This window comes from Taeniopygia guttata, chromosome 9, assembly GCF_048771995.1.
Source record: "Taeniopygia guttata chromosome 9, bTaeGut7.mat, whole genome shotgun sequence".
In the NCBI taxonomy this organism is placed as follows: domain Eukaryota; kingdom Metazoa; phylum Chordata; class Aves; order Passeriformes; family Estrildidae; genus Taeniopygia; species Taeniopygia guttata.
In genome coordinates, this window is record NC_133034.1 from 25,710,515 (window position 1) to 25,727,748 (window position 17,234).

The 17,234-nt window shown below is 52.3% G+C and overlaps 1 protein-coding gene across 1 annotated transcript; it reads left to right on the plus strand.

Moving 5' to 3' along the window:
- Positions 1-246: 246 nt before the first annotated feature.
- Positions 247-12,055, plus strand: GPR87 (G protein-coupled receptor 87). The gene is made up of 3 exons (XM_072933661.1): positions 247-892; positions 10,295-10,427; positions 10,949-12,055. Exons 2-3 carry the CDS (start codon positions 10,394-10,396, stop codon positions 11,977-11,979), a joined length of 1,065 nt encoding a protein of 354 aa, XP_072789762.1. The 5' UTR covers positions 247-892; positions 10,295-10,393; the 3' UTR covers positions 11,980-12,055.
- The last annotated feature ends 5,179 nt before the right edge of the window (positions 12,056-17,234 follow it).

Genomic DNA, 17,234 nt, shown 5'->3' on the forward strand with positions numbered 1-17,234 from the left:
CTTTTAAAGAAGGCAGCAGATATGGAAAATTACCCACTTCATCCTCCACTGACATGAAGCAGAACTTTGTCCCACTAGAACAGTCCCAGTGTTTTATCCCACGTCCCAGTTTTATCCCATTATTATTCCAGTGCTCTAAATGCACTAAATAGTTTGATTATAAACATAAGTACAGCCAGGACCACTGAGGGCAGGGCTGTGAGAGGCAGTGGGCTCGGTCAGTCCTGAGGAGCACCATGGCAGGAAACAAACACACAGGGCATTTTAGCTGCAACACTGAGTGACAAACCTGGAGTTCTACTTTCATCCCACATGTTATTTAGAAGGAAAGATACGTTCAAAGCACAACACTAAAGGCAATCTAAATATAATCAAGTTAATAACTGACAAGATAATCTTGATTAGTAGATATTTTCATCTATCCAGCAGCAGATTTTCAGGCTGGCACTGAATGCACAGGCACGCTGCAGACACTGCATGCCCCGGGAGGCAGAGGCAGGGCAGCAGTGAGCACCTGCAGGCTCTGCAGCCTCCCCAGCACGAACCCACCTCCCAGGTGAATCACTGTCTGCGTCCCGGGCGCCCCAGCTGCTCCGGAGCCAGGAAGTGAGCGGAGCGCTCACCTACCCTGGCATGTGAGTCATTCCCAGGAATGAGAAAGCCAGTTGCTCCAGTTGCTCCTGGCCAGGGGAATTTTGACTCTCTGATCAGGTATCACCAAAAAAAAAGCCATTGGAAGCCCAAAAATCCTGCTGCCAGACATGGTTGGTTCAGCTGCCCTGTCCCAGGAAATACTCTGCTGCCTACTGTAGCTCCAGGACGTGTTCTGCAGGAGTCTGAGGCACTTTGGGGATGCAGCTCCGAGACGAGCAGAAGACGACGATGGTGACAGGTAAGTGAGCTCTGACCATCCGAAAAGCTTTCGATAAGTTGTTCAGTGAATCTGCTAGCACCTTCTCACCCCTGGGTGAAAAAACAGGAATTAAGATATTAAGTTGTTGAAAACCAGACTTGGAATCATAAACTGAGTGTCAGATCAATTCAAAGAGTGAAAAGTTCTCAAAATAACATGCCTTTACCAACATTTTATTCAACTTTATTCACTTATTCACATTGTACATAGTATTCACAGAGGCAAAAAAGGTTGAGTTTCTACTAATCCTGCCAAGATACGACTCAAAGTGCAGGTGGGTCCATTGCTTCGGTAACTCACATCCTGACAGAACTTAACTCATATAAAGTAAGATTCAGTAGCTACAATATCTGAATTTGCTTTAAAAGGGTTTATACTATTATTCCCTTTCACCTCTTTCAGTACAGGAAAGCAAACTTGAGCTCTCTTCACTATATGAACAGAATAAATGCTCTCTTCCCTCGTACTTCGTTCAAGTCATGTTAAAACTTGTCAGGTTCACTGGAAAAACCACATAGCTCTGAATGAGCAGACTAGACCTGATGAGTCTCACAGCTTGGGAAATACCTGAGGTGCTTGCAAAAACCTCCATCTTTTAGGGAGATTTTATACTGAAGAGGTTGCTCTTGGTTATGGAGCACTGGGAGCAGCAGCGCGATTCGAGGGTTTGTTAAAAATTACTTGTTAGTGCACTGTGGGGCCTGCAGCACTCCTGTGTGCTCCATCTGGAAACTGGCAGCATTTCACACTTCTTTAAAATGTTTTTATAGAATTCTGCAACACTCTTTAGAAAGGGAAACCAGGAAAGCCAGGGAACCTTTGGGTGATGTCTCTGATTCACTCGCAGGCCGTGAGCATGGCAGCCACCAGCACTGTTCTGGTTAGGAGAAGCTTCCCCTCCTGTCCTGCGGTGGGCACAGAGCCCCTCCTGCCTCCCCAGGGTGGGGAGGAGGCGCGGCAGCACCTGGGACAGCCCCTCGCAGGAGCGGCAGGAGCGGCAGGAGCGGCAGCGGTGCCGGGGGTCTCACACGCCGAAACCGTGCGCGCACTCGGGGCTGGGAGAGAAAACAACCCCTGCCAGTCTCAGCAGCATCCCTGAGCCCTCCTCCCCGGCCCGTGCCCGCCCAGCCCCGCCGTGTCCCGGGAGCCGCGTCCGCTCCGCGCCGGGCTCCGGCAGCGGCAGCCCGGAGTGCCGGGAGCCCGGAGTGCCGGGAGCCCGAGTGCCGGGAGCCCGGAGTGCCGGGAGCCCCGAGTGCCGGGAGCCCGGAGTGCCGGGAGCCCGCAGCCCGGAGTGCCGGGAGCCCCGAGTGCCGGGAGCCCCGAGTGCCGGGAGCCCGGAGTGCCGGGAGCCCGGAGTGCCGGGAGCCGGGAGTGCCGGGAGCCCCGAGTGCCGGGAGCCGGGAGTGCCGGGAGCCCGGAGTGCCGGGAGCCCGGAGTGCCGGGAGCCCGAGTGCCGGGAGCCCCGAGTGCCGGGAGCCCCGAGTGCCGGGAGCCCCGAGTACCGGGAGCCCGGAGTGCCCGCAGCCCGGAGTGCCGGAGCCCCGAGTGCCGGGAGCCCCGAGTGCCGGGAGGCCCGGAGTGCCGGGAGCCCGGAGTGCCGGGAGCCCCGAGTGCCGGGAGCCCCGAGTGCCCGGAGCCCGGAGTGCCGGGAGCCCCGAGTGACGGGAGCCCGGAGTGCCGGGAGCCCGAGTGCCGGGAGCCCCGAGTGCCGGGAGCCCCGAGTGCCGGGAGCCCCGAGTGCCCGCAGCCCCGAGTGCCCGCAGCCCGGAGTGCCCGCAGCCCCGAGTGCCGGGAGCCCGGACCCCGGAGCGCCCGGCCCCTTAGCCCCCGGCAGGGTGGCCGAGCTGGGGACATCCAGGGGCAGCTAAACGGGACAGGAGCACCGGGACGGGGCAGCAAGGCACAGCTCCACAGCGACGCAGCTCTTCAGAGGCACAGGCTCCTTCCCATTGCCCTGGGCACAGAGCCCTGCATGAGACAGGCCAGCAGCCGGGGACAGGGAATGCTCCTTCTCCACGCTGTATGACCAGTCCCTTGCTCACCTGCTCAAAGCAAAGTTCAAAAAGAACCTCCTCTTCGAGCCAGTGAGCCCCAGGAGAAGCCAGGCAAGGCTCTGTGGTCCAGCTACAGCGCTGAACTTGAGCTGTGCAGTTTTATCGACAGTTTGGGGCTGGGTGAAAACGCAGCTGACACACACCGTGTCCAGAGCCTCTGCACAGCTGTCAGCTCCACAGGAGCCCGGGCTGCAGCAGACACCAGCCGCAGGGCTGCCAGGAAAACTCCAGAGGAAGGAGGCAAGATCCATTCCTACATTTCAGCAGTCTCAATCCTTTCCAACAGGAAATATTACCGTAACATCTTAAATGAATTCAAACTTTGCCCTGTCAATTATCAGAAGCTGGGTTTCCACTTCTGACCAGCAATGAAGCTCACATGAGGTACTGCAGCAACCACTGCTTCTGGCTCTTCCTCAAGAAAATGGCAGTGGCACACCACAGGTTCAACTGATGCTGAGCAGCATCAACTGGACTTGGGTCAGTCTGTATCACCCTCCCTGCAGCAGCAGGCGCTGTGAAAGGAGCCCAGAGCTGGGTGGCAGGAGGAGCAGCAGCTTTCACAGCTGTGCCTGATGCCCTGCCCAGGGCCAACAGCCTGCACATCCCAAGAGGGGCCGGGAACTCTCCGGGCTGTGCATGAAAAATCACCGTTGCACCAGGCTGGACTTCTCCCTAAAATCCCCGTGTCCTTTTCCTTCCTCTTTCAAGCAGTGGTGCTGCTGCAAGTAGCAAACAGCGCGGTGTGGCAGCAGGATGTACCAGAGCACAGAGAAACCAGCTGACACAGACACACGAGGGTTTCCTGGTGCTTCTGTGATGTGAATTAGGATTGCATACACAAAAATCAATCGAAATTGCTTCAGCACAAAAAAATGCCTGAAAGGTAGACAGGAGTTACTGAAAGATTTAAATGGCACTGGCTATGTGCACATACCAATAATTTTCCATTTCCCAATATATTTTCTCACAGTGGCCCCTGAGGGATGTGATACAGGCACAACAGACACAGGTCTCACAGATAAAAGTACAATGCTACCAATTACACATTGCATTTTTTTTAAAGTGTAATTTTGAAATTTCTACTTAATGTTTTTCACTGCGCAGTACAAATAATCAAACCCAAAAGCTGATCTTTTCCATAAAAACCTGTGACTCAAGCCTGGCCACCCCAGCCGTGGCCTTTGCTGGTGGGCTGCAGAGCATGGCAGCCACGGCTGCACCCACAGCAGCGGTGTCACCAGGGACATGGCACGGGCACGGAAAAAAGACAGAATCCATTAGCTCAGGCAATGTCATGTCAGTTATCTCACACAGGAACCATCGAGTTCATAATAATTCACTTGAGAAAAAAATTAATGGCTACATTTGGAGAAAATATTCCAAAAGTGGCCTTGAGAAAGTTAGATTTGCCCAAGTATTTCTATTTCTAGAAATTCTATTTCTTTTTAAAATGAGGAAATCCTGCAATCCTAGGGACATATTCCCCCAAAATGAGAATTTTGCATACTAGATGGTATTACCAAATGCTTACTCCATGGTTTTGCTACCCCCAGTGCCAGCATACCACAAGAAGTTACAGCTGCAGCACAGGCAAAGACGGAGCACACGCAGGGGCTGCCCTGACACCAGGCACAGCCAGGCTGGGCAGTGGCACAGCCCAGGCACTGGCACAGCCATCCTGGGCACAGCCAGGCACTGGCACAGCCATCCTGCATTGGCACAGCCATCCTGGGCACTGGTACAGCCATCCTGGGCACTGGGGCCACCCGTGTCACTCACAGCTGTCACAGAGGAGCACTGAGCCGTGTTGTCAGTGCCTGTGTGGGGGCTCTGCAGGTGACGGGTGGCTTTTCTCCTCACAGAGTGTGGCTGGGGACATGGGTCCCTGCCAGAGGAGCGGGGCTGGGGACACGGGTCCCTTTCAGCAGCACAGGGCTGGGGACACGGGTCCCTTTCAGCAGCACAAGGCTGGGGACACGGGTCCCTGGCAGAGGAGCGGGGCTGGGGACACGGGTCCCTTTCAGCAGCACAAGGCTGGGGACACGGGTCCCTGCCAGCACAGAGCCAAGGCAGGGCTCCCCGTGTGCATCCTGACGTGGATGCCAGCTCAGGCCCGGGCAGGAGTGCGCCCTGGCCACTGCCCTTCCCGTGTCTGCTGAAGGCAAACGGAGAGGGCAGGGCAGGACCCTGAGCCAGCGGCCGAGGGCAGAGGGAAGCCCGCTGCACAGCAGCTTCCCAAGGCAGGATGCTGCCCCGAGACATGCGAGAGGAGAGCCAGGCTGGACGCAAGGGGAACTTCAAGGAGGAACCTGAAACACAGAAGGGGCACAGAAGGGGTGTTGTGCCAGATGCTGCAGCAGACGAGCAGCTTTCTGAGCAGCTGCAGGTTCCTATTTCTGGCTAGGACTAAGAAGAGTCACTGTGAGCCACAGCTGGGGACAGTCATAGCCCAGTCCTTCCTTTCAGGCTGTCTGCAGCGTGGCTGGTTGAGCTGCTGGCACTGGAGCCAGCCAAGGTGACCTCACTGCCAGGACGGGGGCACGGGGCTGCTCTCACCCTCTCCCCGCTGAGGGAGGGACCCATGGTGGCTCTGGGTGTGATACCCCTGCTCAGCCAGCGGCACGGGGTGCTCGGGGCTCCAGCACTGCTCAGAGCACGGGGGGACCCCAGGAGCTCCCACCCAGCCCAGGCAGGCCAGCGCCAGGAGGTTCTGGCTACAAAAACACCAGAACCATTAGAATGTGCAGAGCCCAAGACAGTGAGCAGGGCAGCTCGCCGGGGTAGGCACAGATCCAACAGGAATTTCAGGTTATTCCACTGTGCAGTACTGGCACATTAACATATTCCTTCACCAAAAGGGAGCTGGACCATTTCTGCCAGAAGCCTCCAAGGAAGGGAAAGGTGGTGGTGCCATGGCTACTGGCGAGCAGGAGACAGCACCCAGACAGAGCAGGAGATGCAGGCAGGGCAGCCACACCAGGGAGGCTTGCTCAGGGAGCACGGGACAGCAGCAGGCTCAGGGGACACGGGACAGCTGTGGGGTGACACAGAGACCAGCGGCGCATGTCTGCCTGCAGCAGCTTCGTGCACACACGCTCTTACGCTGCACCAGAGCTTTTTACCCTAAACCTTTCAAAACAACTCCCTGATTTGGTTCTGATGGGCAACAGAAAAGAGCAGCATTGCAGGCAGCCTAACAGCAGGTTCAGTATCTGCCTCACAGGTCTGTCTCTGCATTAACCCTGTCATTTACCCAACCTTATGGTGATGAATGCAGCAGAAGGCAAGGAGGCAGACATCAACAAGTTACAGGCTCAAATGAAAACCATTACTTAAGACTCTGCAGCCCCATGATTTAGAATTGCTAGTCTAGGTCACAAAGAGAGTTTTCTAATTCTAGAAAGTTTTAAATAAGATGAAAAAATATTAGATATGAGCATAAACAATTTTTGTATATATATGTATATATATATATATATATACATATATATATATATATATATAAGGAAGGTAAATTCAAGCCTTAGTCACTAGAAAAACTCAGCAGTTGTTCCCTATCCACCTAACACTGAAGGCTGCCATGCAGCCTATTATTTCATTTCTTCTCTGAGGTTACATCAGTCATGCACATAAACCAGTCTGTCCACATCAGCAGCAAGATATTATCTCATCAACCACAGACAAAGTACAGAAGCTACAAGAAGTAAAATGTATTCTGGTTTACAAAGCTGCCTGGATAAAGAAGCAGCTTCTAGTGCATCTTCAAAGCCTTCCAAGCAGAATATATTTGTGTATCAGATTGATACAGCTGCTTAGGATAAAATTGGTGAGGAAAGTGTCCAGAAAACTGGACAAGGAGAGGAAAGCCACCCCTGCTGAGCATACAGAAAATACTGTATTCTGACAAGTAAAAAATCCACAGCTAGAGTACACAGTCCGTGAGCATCTACAAAGTACCCTAAAATACTCTTCCAAGAGAACACAGTCTCCATCTCCTGTTGCAACAAAGCACATTAAAAAGAGTGAATTCTCCATGTAATGAATTTGTTCCTACTCCTGGAATCTGCAATATTGCAGGCTTTTTTTGGAAAGAATGAAGCTACAGAGTACAGATACCTCAGCATGTAAATAATGAAGCCACACTGCTCTCAGTGCTCTGCCCACCACAGCACCCCTCAGCCTGACAGACAGGGCACACAGGGCACACAGAGCACACAGGGCACACAGAGCACACAGAGCACACAGAGCACACAGGGCACACAGAGCACACAGGGCACACAGGGCACACAGCACACAGGGCACACAGGGCACACAGGGCACAGAGAGCACACAGGGCACACAGAGCACACAGGGCACACAGAGCACACAGGGCACACAGAGCACACAGAGCACACAGAGCACACAGGGCACACAGGACATGCAGGGCACACAGGGCACACAGAGCACACAGGGCACACAGGGCACACAGAGCACACAGAGCACACAGAGCACACAGGGTACACAGGGCACACAGAGCACACAGGGCACACAGAGCACACAGGGCACACAGAGCACACAGAGCACACAGGGCACACAGAGCACACAGAGCACACAGAGCACACAGAGCACACAGAGCACACAGGGCACACAGGGCACACAGAGCACACAGGGCACACAGGGCACACAGAGCACACAGAGCACACAGGGCACACAGAGCACACAGAGCACACAGAGCACACAGGGCACACAGAGCACCCAGGGCACACAGAGCACACAGAGCACACAGAGCACACAGGGCACACAGGGCACACAGAGCACACAGGGCACACAGAGCACACAGAGCACACAGAGCACACAGGGCACACAGAGCACACAGGGCACACAGAGCACACAGAGCACACAGAGCACACAGGGCACACAGGGCACACAGAGCACACAGGGCACACAGAGCACACAGGGCACACAGGGCACACAGGGCACACAGAGCACACAGAGCACACAGAGCACACAGGGCACACAGGGCACACAGGGCACACAGAGCACACAGGGCACACAGGGCACACAGAGCACACAGGGCACACAGAGCACACAGAGCACACAGAGCACACAGGACACACGGGGCACACAGGGCACACAGGGCACACAGAGCACACAGGGCACACAGAGCACACAGGGCACACAGAGCACACAGGGCACACAGGGCACACAGGGCACACAGGGCACACAGAGCACACAGAGCACACAGGGCACACAGAGCACACAGGGCACACAGAGCACACAGGGCACACAGAGCACACAGGACACACGGGGCACACAGAGCACACAGAGCACACAGAGCACACAGGGCACACAGGGCACACAGGGCACACAGAGCACACAGGGCACACAGAGCACACAGAGCACACAGGGCACACAGAGCACACAGGGCACACAGAGCACACAGGGCACACAGAGCACACAGAGCACACAGGGCACACAGAGCACACAGGGCACACAGAGCACACAGGGCACAAGGGCACACAGGGCACACAGGGCACACAGAGCACCCAGGGCACACAGAGCACACAGAGCACACGGGGCACACAGAGCACACAGCACACAGGACACACAGGGCACACAGGGCACACAGGGCACACAGGGCACACAGGGCACACAGGGCACACAGAGCACACAGAGCACACAGAGCACACAGAGCACACAGGGCACACAGAGCACACAGGGCACACAGGGCACACAGGGCACACAGGGCACACAGAGCACACAGAGCACGCAGGGCACACAGAGCACACAGAGCACACAGAGCACACAGAGCACACAGGGCACACAGAGCACACAGGGCACACAGGGCACACAGAGCACACAGAGCACACAGGGCACACAGAGCACACAGGGCACGCAGGGCACACAGAGCACACAGAGCACACAGGGCATACAGAGCACACAGAGCACACAGGGCACACAGGGCACACAGAGCACACAGAGCACACAGGGCACACAGGGCATGCAGGGCACACAGAGCACACAGGGCACACAGGGCACACAGAGCACACAGGGCACACAGGGCACACAGGACACACGGGGCACACAGGGCACACAGGGCACACAGAGCACACAGGGCACACAGGGCACACAGGGCACACAGAGCACACAGGGCATGCAGGGCACACAGGGCACACAGCAGCCGCCTCTTGCTCTGCCCCGAATCCCAGGCAGCTCATCCAACACCTCACTGACTGCTCTGCACCCAGGGTTTAGGAGACCACTTCCTGAAGAGCCTGAGAACAAGGAGTTTTCCAGGGGCCAGGAATTATGCAGACTTAAAAGAAACTCAGAAAAGCAGGGAAATAAGCACCTTATTTACATAAGGAGTTAGATAAGCATCTTTTCATAAAATCACATACTCTTTTGATCTCTGCCTCCTGGGCAGAAAAGAGAGCTGCAAATCCTCAACAACAGCAAAACATGATGGATTAGTGCTGCTCAGACACACAGAAAACAAAACACCTACAACACCCCTGACAGTCTTGTCACTGTCAGAGCAAACAGTGCCAGCCAAGAAGCCAGATTGATAAAAAGGTTAAAATATCCAAATTAAAGTTTTTTTACTGTAGCTTTCACACGCCATTACTTGCTTTGGTGCCATCTAGTGCCACACAATACAGTTCCTACATGGGGACGGCACCTAAAACAGGTTCTGGTCTGCAGAACGGCTGCAGTAATCCCATCCCCTCTTCATTCCCATGAGAGCAGTCAGGTCTTGTGGAATTGGTGCGATCTGAACCATTTTGCCAGTTTTCCTATCAAAACTTGTGAGCAAAAAATGAATCCCAGAAAAGTTACTGCATTTGCATACTGATTGAGGAAAGAACAATTTGGAGCACAGCCTTACAAACTGGTATTGGCAAAATCCCTTTGAACAATGTCAAACATCGTGATGCCATCATGGCATTAGTGAGTTTCTGCAGGTTTCAGTGTTCCTTGTGTGCCAATTTCTATGAAAAGGGAACAGGAACTTGTCATTTCCACCGCAGTTTGGGGTATACACTATGAAGTCATGCACACATATCTCATAATTACTGATAAAACTTTTTTACTTCAAGAAGTGAGTGGTGATTTAAAAAAAATGTCTATTCACAGTCATCTATCACTGAAATGAGCAAGAAGGAGGCAATGAAGACCTGACAACACAACCACTGTGCACAACCCAGTCCTCAGCCACCTCAGCCAGCCCTTCTGAGGGAATTCCAGAGGAAGCTCCTTTCACAAGGCTCCTCTTCATGCAGGGGACAAGAAAGTGGGCTCTTCTATTTTCCTTTGGTTTTAATTTGGATTTTTTTTCCCCCAGAACATCATCCTGGCACAGGCCCCGCTGCATCCCAGATCCACAGCTGTCAGTGGGACTCCTGAAGAGCATTCCAGTTGAAAACCTACAGCAACACAAAGGATGGGGTACAATTTGTCCTATGGAAAACTGCCAGGTAAAATAATAATGAAAATCTAAGTGATTGATACGTGTTTATTTTATTACTATCCGTTCCTACCAACATTTGAAAGAAATTAGTCATTCCAGCACGGGCTGTCTGAGCACTGCCCAGCGCTGCCCACAGCCAGCCTGGCTTGCCTCACCAGACAAGGTCAGAGTACAAACAACACGAAACAAAACATACTGTCATTTTATGGCAGAGTTTATACGTTTTTCACAAACATTTACATATGAAATCTTAAAATCCCCCAGAGACTGTGATATTTAAATACATTTAAGTAAACTAAGTTTAAATGCACGTTTTGAGAGGCCTGAGGAGTCTCTCCAGAGCCCTGTCTCATGACAAACATCTCAGCTCACAAGTCACATTCTGTCAGGAAAGCCGAGAGCTGACAGCCTGCAGCTCTGTGGTTCGCCCGAGCAGGCTCAGCCTGCCCAGGGGGAGGGCAGTTCTAAACTGGTCCGCCTGTAAAGCACCAGAAAGCTCCAGCCTGTTGTTTTCCCTCACTCCCACAGACAATCACCTCGGCCCGGACAACAGCAGCTCGCCCAACGCCAGCGCCCGCGGGCGCTCTGCGCAGGACGAGTTCACCACCATCGTGCTGCCCGTGCTCTACCTCGTCATCTTCCTGGCCAGCCTGCTGCTGAACGGCCTCGCCGTGTGGATCTTCTTCCACATCAGGAACAAAACCAGCTTTATATTTTACCTCAAGAACATTGTGGTGGCAGACCTGCTCATGACGCTGACGTTCCCGTTCAAGATCATCCAGGACTCGCGGCTGGGGCCGTGGCACTTCAACTCCTTCCTGTGCCGCTACACCACGGTGCTGTTCTACGCCAACATGTACACCACCATCGTCTTCCTGGGGCTCATCAGCATCGACCGCTACCTGAAGGTGGTGAAGCCCTTTGGGGACTCCAGGATGTACAGCATCACCTTCACCAAGATCCTGTCGGCCTGCGTCTGGGTGGTGATGGCGTTCCTGGCGCTGCCAAACCTGATCCTCACCAACGGCTACCCCACCAAGAGAAACGTGGACGACTGCCTGAAGCTGAAGTCTCCCCTGGGAGTCAAGTGGCACTCGGCTGTCGTCTACATCAACACCTGCACGTTCGTGGTGGTGCTGATCGTGCTGATAGGGTGCTACATCGCCATTTCCAGGTACATCTATAAATCCAGCAAACAGTTCATCAGCTCGTCCAGCCGAAAGCGGAAGCACAACCAGAGTATAAGGGTGGTCGTGGCTGTGTTCTTCACCTGCTTTTTGCCCTACCATTTGTGCCGAATACCCTTCACGTTTAGTCATCTGGACAAAATTTTAGATGACTCTGCACACAGAATCTTGTATTATTGTAAGGAAATGACACTGTTCCTGTCCGCATGCAACGTCTGTCTGGACCCAATCATTTATTTTTTCATGTGTCGATCATTCTCACGAAGGCTGTTCAGGAAATCCAACATGAGAACCAGGAGCGAGAGCATCAGGTCCCTCCAGAGCGTCAGGAGGTCAGAGGTGCGCATCTACCACGAGTACACTGACGTCTGAAGGCACCCACAGAGACTCTGCTGACTTGTGAGAGTGCTTGTATATCATGTAAATAAAATGTCTCTTTAATATGTGACCACGGAAGCTCACTGGGGGACGTGCAGACACGTTCAGCTTTCCGTGTCAGCCCACCAACACCCAGCTCAGACTCTGTCCCCGCAGGATCGGGCTTGCTCGCGGGGCTGGGGGCTGTGTTGGCAGGTAGGCAGGTTGGCAGGTGGGCTGGTGGTTTAGAAACCAGCACAAGGCTGCCTCAGCTCACAAAACACCTGAGCTCGGGAGGCTGCAGCCAGGATGGACTCTGGCCTCGGAGCAGACTGGCCGGGAGGAATCGGCTTCCCCAGGGTCTGGCAGATGGCAGCGGGTGACGGGAAGGGGAGGAGGTGGCACAGGCCCCTGGGGACCCTCGGTGTGCCCGGGGCAGCGCAGGGGTCTGTGCCACGGGGTCTGTGCCACGGGGTCTGTGTCACGGGGGTCTGTGCCACAGGGTCTGTGCCACACGGTTCTGTGCCACACGGCTCCGTGCCACACGGCTCTGTGCCACACAGCTCTGTGCCACCAGCCCGAGCGGCTCCGTGTCCCTCGCGGCGCAGCATCACCACCATCTCACCCAGGCTGGCACTGAGCCCTCTCCAGCCCGGGATGTTCACGTGGGTCAGTCTGTCCTGGACTCACCGGGGATCAAATCTGCTTTGTTTGGAGCAAAATCTGCTGGGCTCACAGGGGAGGGAGCTGCTGAGGGCAGGCGGGCAGGGCTGGCGGCCCAGAGCACTCTGTGCTCGCAGCCAGCCCGGGATGCGGTGCAGCCACACAGGCAGGAGATGGCAACAGCCCATGGGCCAGTGCCTCACACAGAACTACTTTCCTTTTTGTACACAAAAAAAAGGGTTTGACAAGAAAACCCTGGAAATGCAGCACTGAAATGACAAGGTTGAGATCTGCATGAGAACATCTTTCATGAAGCTTTCTACTGAAAGGCGGTTTTTTTCTTCTATTTTTTTTAACACTATTGGTTTAGGTTTCGATTTTGGTTTATGAAAAATTAAGAAGTTGAAATGAAAGTATGAAAATATTAATGCAAGTATTATGAAACCACTTAAATGATCAGGAGAGAACATTTCTGGAAAGGAAGACAGAATACTTTGGGTATTTATTCTACTTTAAATAAAAATACTCTAAATAGCTAAAATACCACAGATAAACCCTGTTTCCCAATCAGCTTTGTAGAAAACTGTTCACACGCACCAGACAAGTTCTGGGACCAGATCTGCCATCTTGCACCCTAAGCAGTCCATGCACATACAAAACCATATTAAGAGAACCAGTTTGAAGACTGGGTTGCATAGCTTAAATTCTGACAAGCACCGAAGGAAATTGAATGATAGTATTTAGGACTGGAAGATCAGTTCTGTGTGCAGACATTCCTAAGCAAAGACTGTCCTCTCAGGTCTTATATGGTTAAGGCTGAGTGCTTCTGGTCGCCCTTTTACTAGTGTAAATCACCAAGGGTTTGTGGCTTGTTAAATTGTGCCTGATAATTGCTGTGTTAAATTCACAGTGCCTTTTTCCCAGGTGGAGGGTGGACTTCCCCCACAAGGCCAGCAAAGCCCAAAGAGCCACTTCGGGGGCAGTTTCCCTGCTGGTCCCGAGCCAGAGGACGCTGAAGGCAGCTGAGGAGTCAGCAGACCAGGGTCTGGGGTTGGCCCTGGCACAGGGTGGAGCTGCTGGTGCAGTGCAGGGGTGGCTGCAAACACAACCAGACGGGCACCTGCATCCCCCAGTGTGCTGTGTGCCCTCTTGACAGGATGCACACACACCACCTTTCTCACTACCCACGAATTTTTAAATAAAGGATGGATTTTCATGGTGTTTCCTCCTCGGAGAGACACTACTGCTGATCTCTCGTAAGGGCTTTCCACCAAAAAATCTGTTACCCGAAGCAGCCACACTCAGGGGATGGGATGGTGCCCTCCAAAGCACAGCCTGAAGAACAGTGCCCCTGCCCAGGGACCAAAGGGATAAAGTTCCCAGTCAGTAGTTCCTGGGAAGTGTCCCAGAAGTGGGATATCCGTGTGAAATCTGGGAAGGGAAGGCACAGCCCTGCACTCCCAGCACAGGCCAGCCAGGAGCAGCCCCTGCCCTGCAGCCTGACCCCTGCATGCAGACAGCACTGCATGTAGCCCCAGGGCAGCTCTGCAACCCCCAGAGCAGCTTACTCTGCTTGGCAGGGTGTGTCTGTGACAATCCTGACCACTGCTCTGTACCACACTCACAGTCATGGCAGCCCTTTGAAGATGCTCTTTGTGAAGTATTTTCCCATGGCTAAAAATGAATTATACCACAATATTCCAATCCCCAAATACCAGATAACTATATTTATTTTATCCAGATTTGGCATGGAATTTTGGTCTCTAAGAGCTCATCTTGAAAGAGAAAACTACAAGGAAGTTGCACAGAACGCCTCAGGCTCTGACCTGTCACTGCCCTTTCAGAGACCCACGTCAGGCTCTCAGACATGGATATAAACTGTGGCTGTGCAGTCCCAGAGTCCCATTTTTAAGAGGAAACACAGTTTTCTGGGTGGAAGTACAACAGCAGATCTGACCTAAGAATGCAAGGAGCAATTCCTGAACATTGAACAATTCATTAACATTTGAGATTTTTTACATTCAGGAAGATTTGCATTACAGTGTTTGTAACTCAAATGTAATTGTATCTTACATATTCTGATTGACTAACCAAAGTAGATCTCTCCATGCCAGGGCATTATTGTGGGAGAAATGTGATTTGCATCTGTACTCAGAGCCAGCTCCAGATCACTACTGGTGCAGGGCTTTCGTCATCACATTTATTTTGTGCTCTGCTGCTTTGTTTTTTCTGCTAATGACCTTTCCTGTGACTTTTCACCAGTGCAGCTTCACAGAAAAAGGAAACTAAACCCACCCAAATGTCTAAAAATCTGTTTTTGCCCTGGGACCCACCAGTGGGAAAGTACTGATAAGCAGAGTGGCCGTGACAGGTTCACCCAGCTTGGTCAGGTTGGAAGCATAAAACAGTGAAGAAAATGCAAAATTCAGCATGCCATGGAGCCCATGGTGCAGGCACCAAACCGGATGGAGGTCTTGTGGTCTGTGTTAACCAGAAATGCTCAGGAAACCAAATCCACCCCCTACCTATACAAATGTTCTGTAAATATGTTCTGTAAAACGCACCCACAAACAAGGGAGATTTGACTACAGTCCCGCACACAGAACTTTGCACATCAGTGGTTGCTAAGGTATAAAAGGTACCCCAGTTTTGCATCTAACTGGGGGATGAGAATTCAACACACACTTGCAGGGACAGATCGCTGGGTTTGTCCTCCTCGTGCTCCCCTGAAGAGACACCATTCGATAAGTTTTTTGTCCTCGTCTATGCCAAGTGTTCACCCATATATTAGGCTCATGATCAAGACACTTATGACTAGATATTAACCTTGTGACCAGAAATGGTGGAAGGATGAGAAAAAGACAGCAGAGAAAAAGGTAAAAAAAAAAAGAAAAAAAAAAAGGAAAGAAAAAAGTGGAAAAGATAAAGGAGTCATTTGTGCAGGTTTTGAGGAGAGTTTATCTTGCACACAAAAAGAAATGAAAAGGTGACCACAGGTCACCCATTTCCTGAAAAGGCTACAGATGTAGAATGTATGATTCTGAAGTCAGAAAATGAGGTACTTAAAACACAGTTGTCTTTTGAGAAAGATACACAGGAGAAACTGCAAAAATTATGTCAATGGTCTTTGAAGTACAAATGTGGAACTAGAAAAGCTGTTGCCTGTGGCTGAAAGACAACAGAACCATCTGCAGGAGAGCCTACTTTGACTAAGTAAGGAAAATGACTTGATCAAATCCCACATGAAGCATTTTCTAATTCAGCCCAGCTCCGTCCCCTCCCTCAGCACCCCTCTCCTGCCACCCCGTAAGGCCAAAGCGCTCCCATCAGTGTGGGAGCAGCAGTGGTGCCACCTGAATATGGACACGGCCTTGATGAAAGAGCTCCAGACAAATCCTTGTAAGGGCTCAGAAGGCTGTTCCACGAGGATGCACAGACATCCACCCATCATCCAAACAAAACTGAGCAGAAAACATTTGCTGGCAGATTTGACAGGGCAAAAACACAACTAGAAGTCCTGCAATACTTTTGTAATTAGCTGGCCTTCTAGGGGGATTATCCTAGGAAAATATTTGTTTTGTTCATCCTGCTTTCAGCAATTCCCAGAGCTGGCCACTGGTACCCTACAATCTGCATTATTTCATGTTCAGTAGGGCTGGAGGCACTGGCAGCTCTGTCAGCAGGTCTGGGAAGGGCACAGGTAAGACCCGTGGGCACAGATACCCCCTCCACATGGCAGTGGCTTGGTGCTGCAAGAGCCTGCATTTAGAACTCGAGCCAGGACCCATCACCCCACTTCTGCAGCAAAGACTGCAGAGCTGCCACCCCCTGGCACTGCTGGCACCAGCCAGGAGAAGAACCCAGCCATCCCCAGTCCTTTTGTCACCAGCCCTGCTGGGACATGCCAGCAGTGCTCTCCCCTCTCTGCCTCTGGGACAGAAGTCCATCAGCAGGATCACGCAAAAGGATTCCCTTCTTAGGCCCTCAGCTCAGCTCAGACAAAGTGTTAACAGCTTCTCTTAATAAGACAACTGGCAGTAGGGAAATTTGGATTTTGGGGGAAGAAGCAGATTTGTGTGGCTAAGGGTAAAATACATTATCAGTTTGTTCTTAGGCCATCTGAAGTGCATGGCAAAGTGCAGGGCCTTCTAGTGACCAGGCTCACTGCCTACTTTCTAACCCTTTAGAAACAGCAGCATTGTCTTGAGATCCTTAAACACTGGGTTTGGCTGGCATGCTGGAAAAATACCCATGTTTGTATAACAGAGCAACCCCTCGGTTTGTCCTGCTGGCCAGAGTCATTCCAAGGGGGTGAAGCTGTACACAGAGCTCAGGCACCCCACCCTCTCTTTAAGCCCTTAATCCTCTGCCCTGGACAACTGCTTACTTCTCACTGCAAAAAATTATCTGTGCTGCAACATTTAATCCATCACAGACTGGCATCTTTCACTGGAGAACACTGCACTGCCCCTTCTTTGTGGCTTCTCATGCCTTAGCGAGCCCATGGTTTTTAAACCAAAGCCTTATCTGATTCGCTCCTCCCATCCCTGCTTCAAAAAATGACTGTAGGGTGCACAGGAAGAGAGGAAGAGCTTGGCTGACCGGTG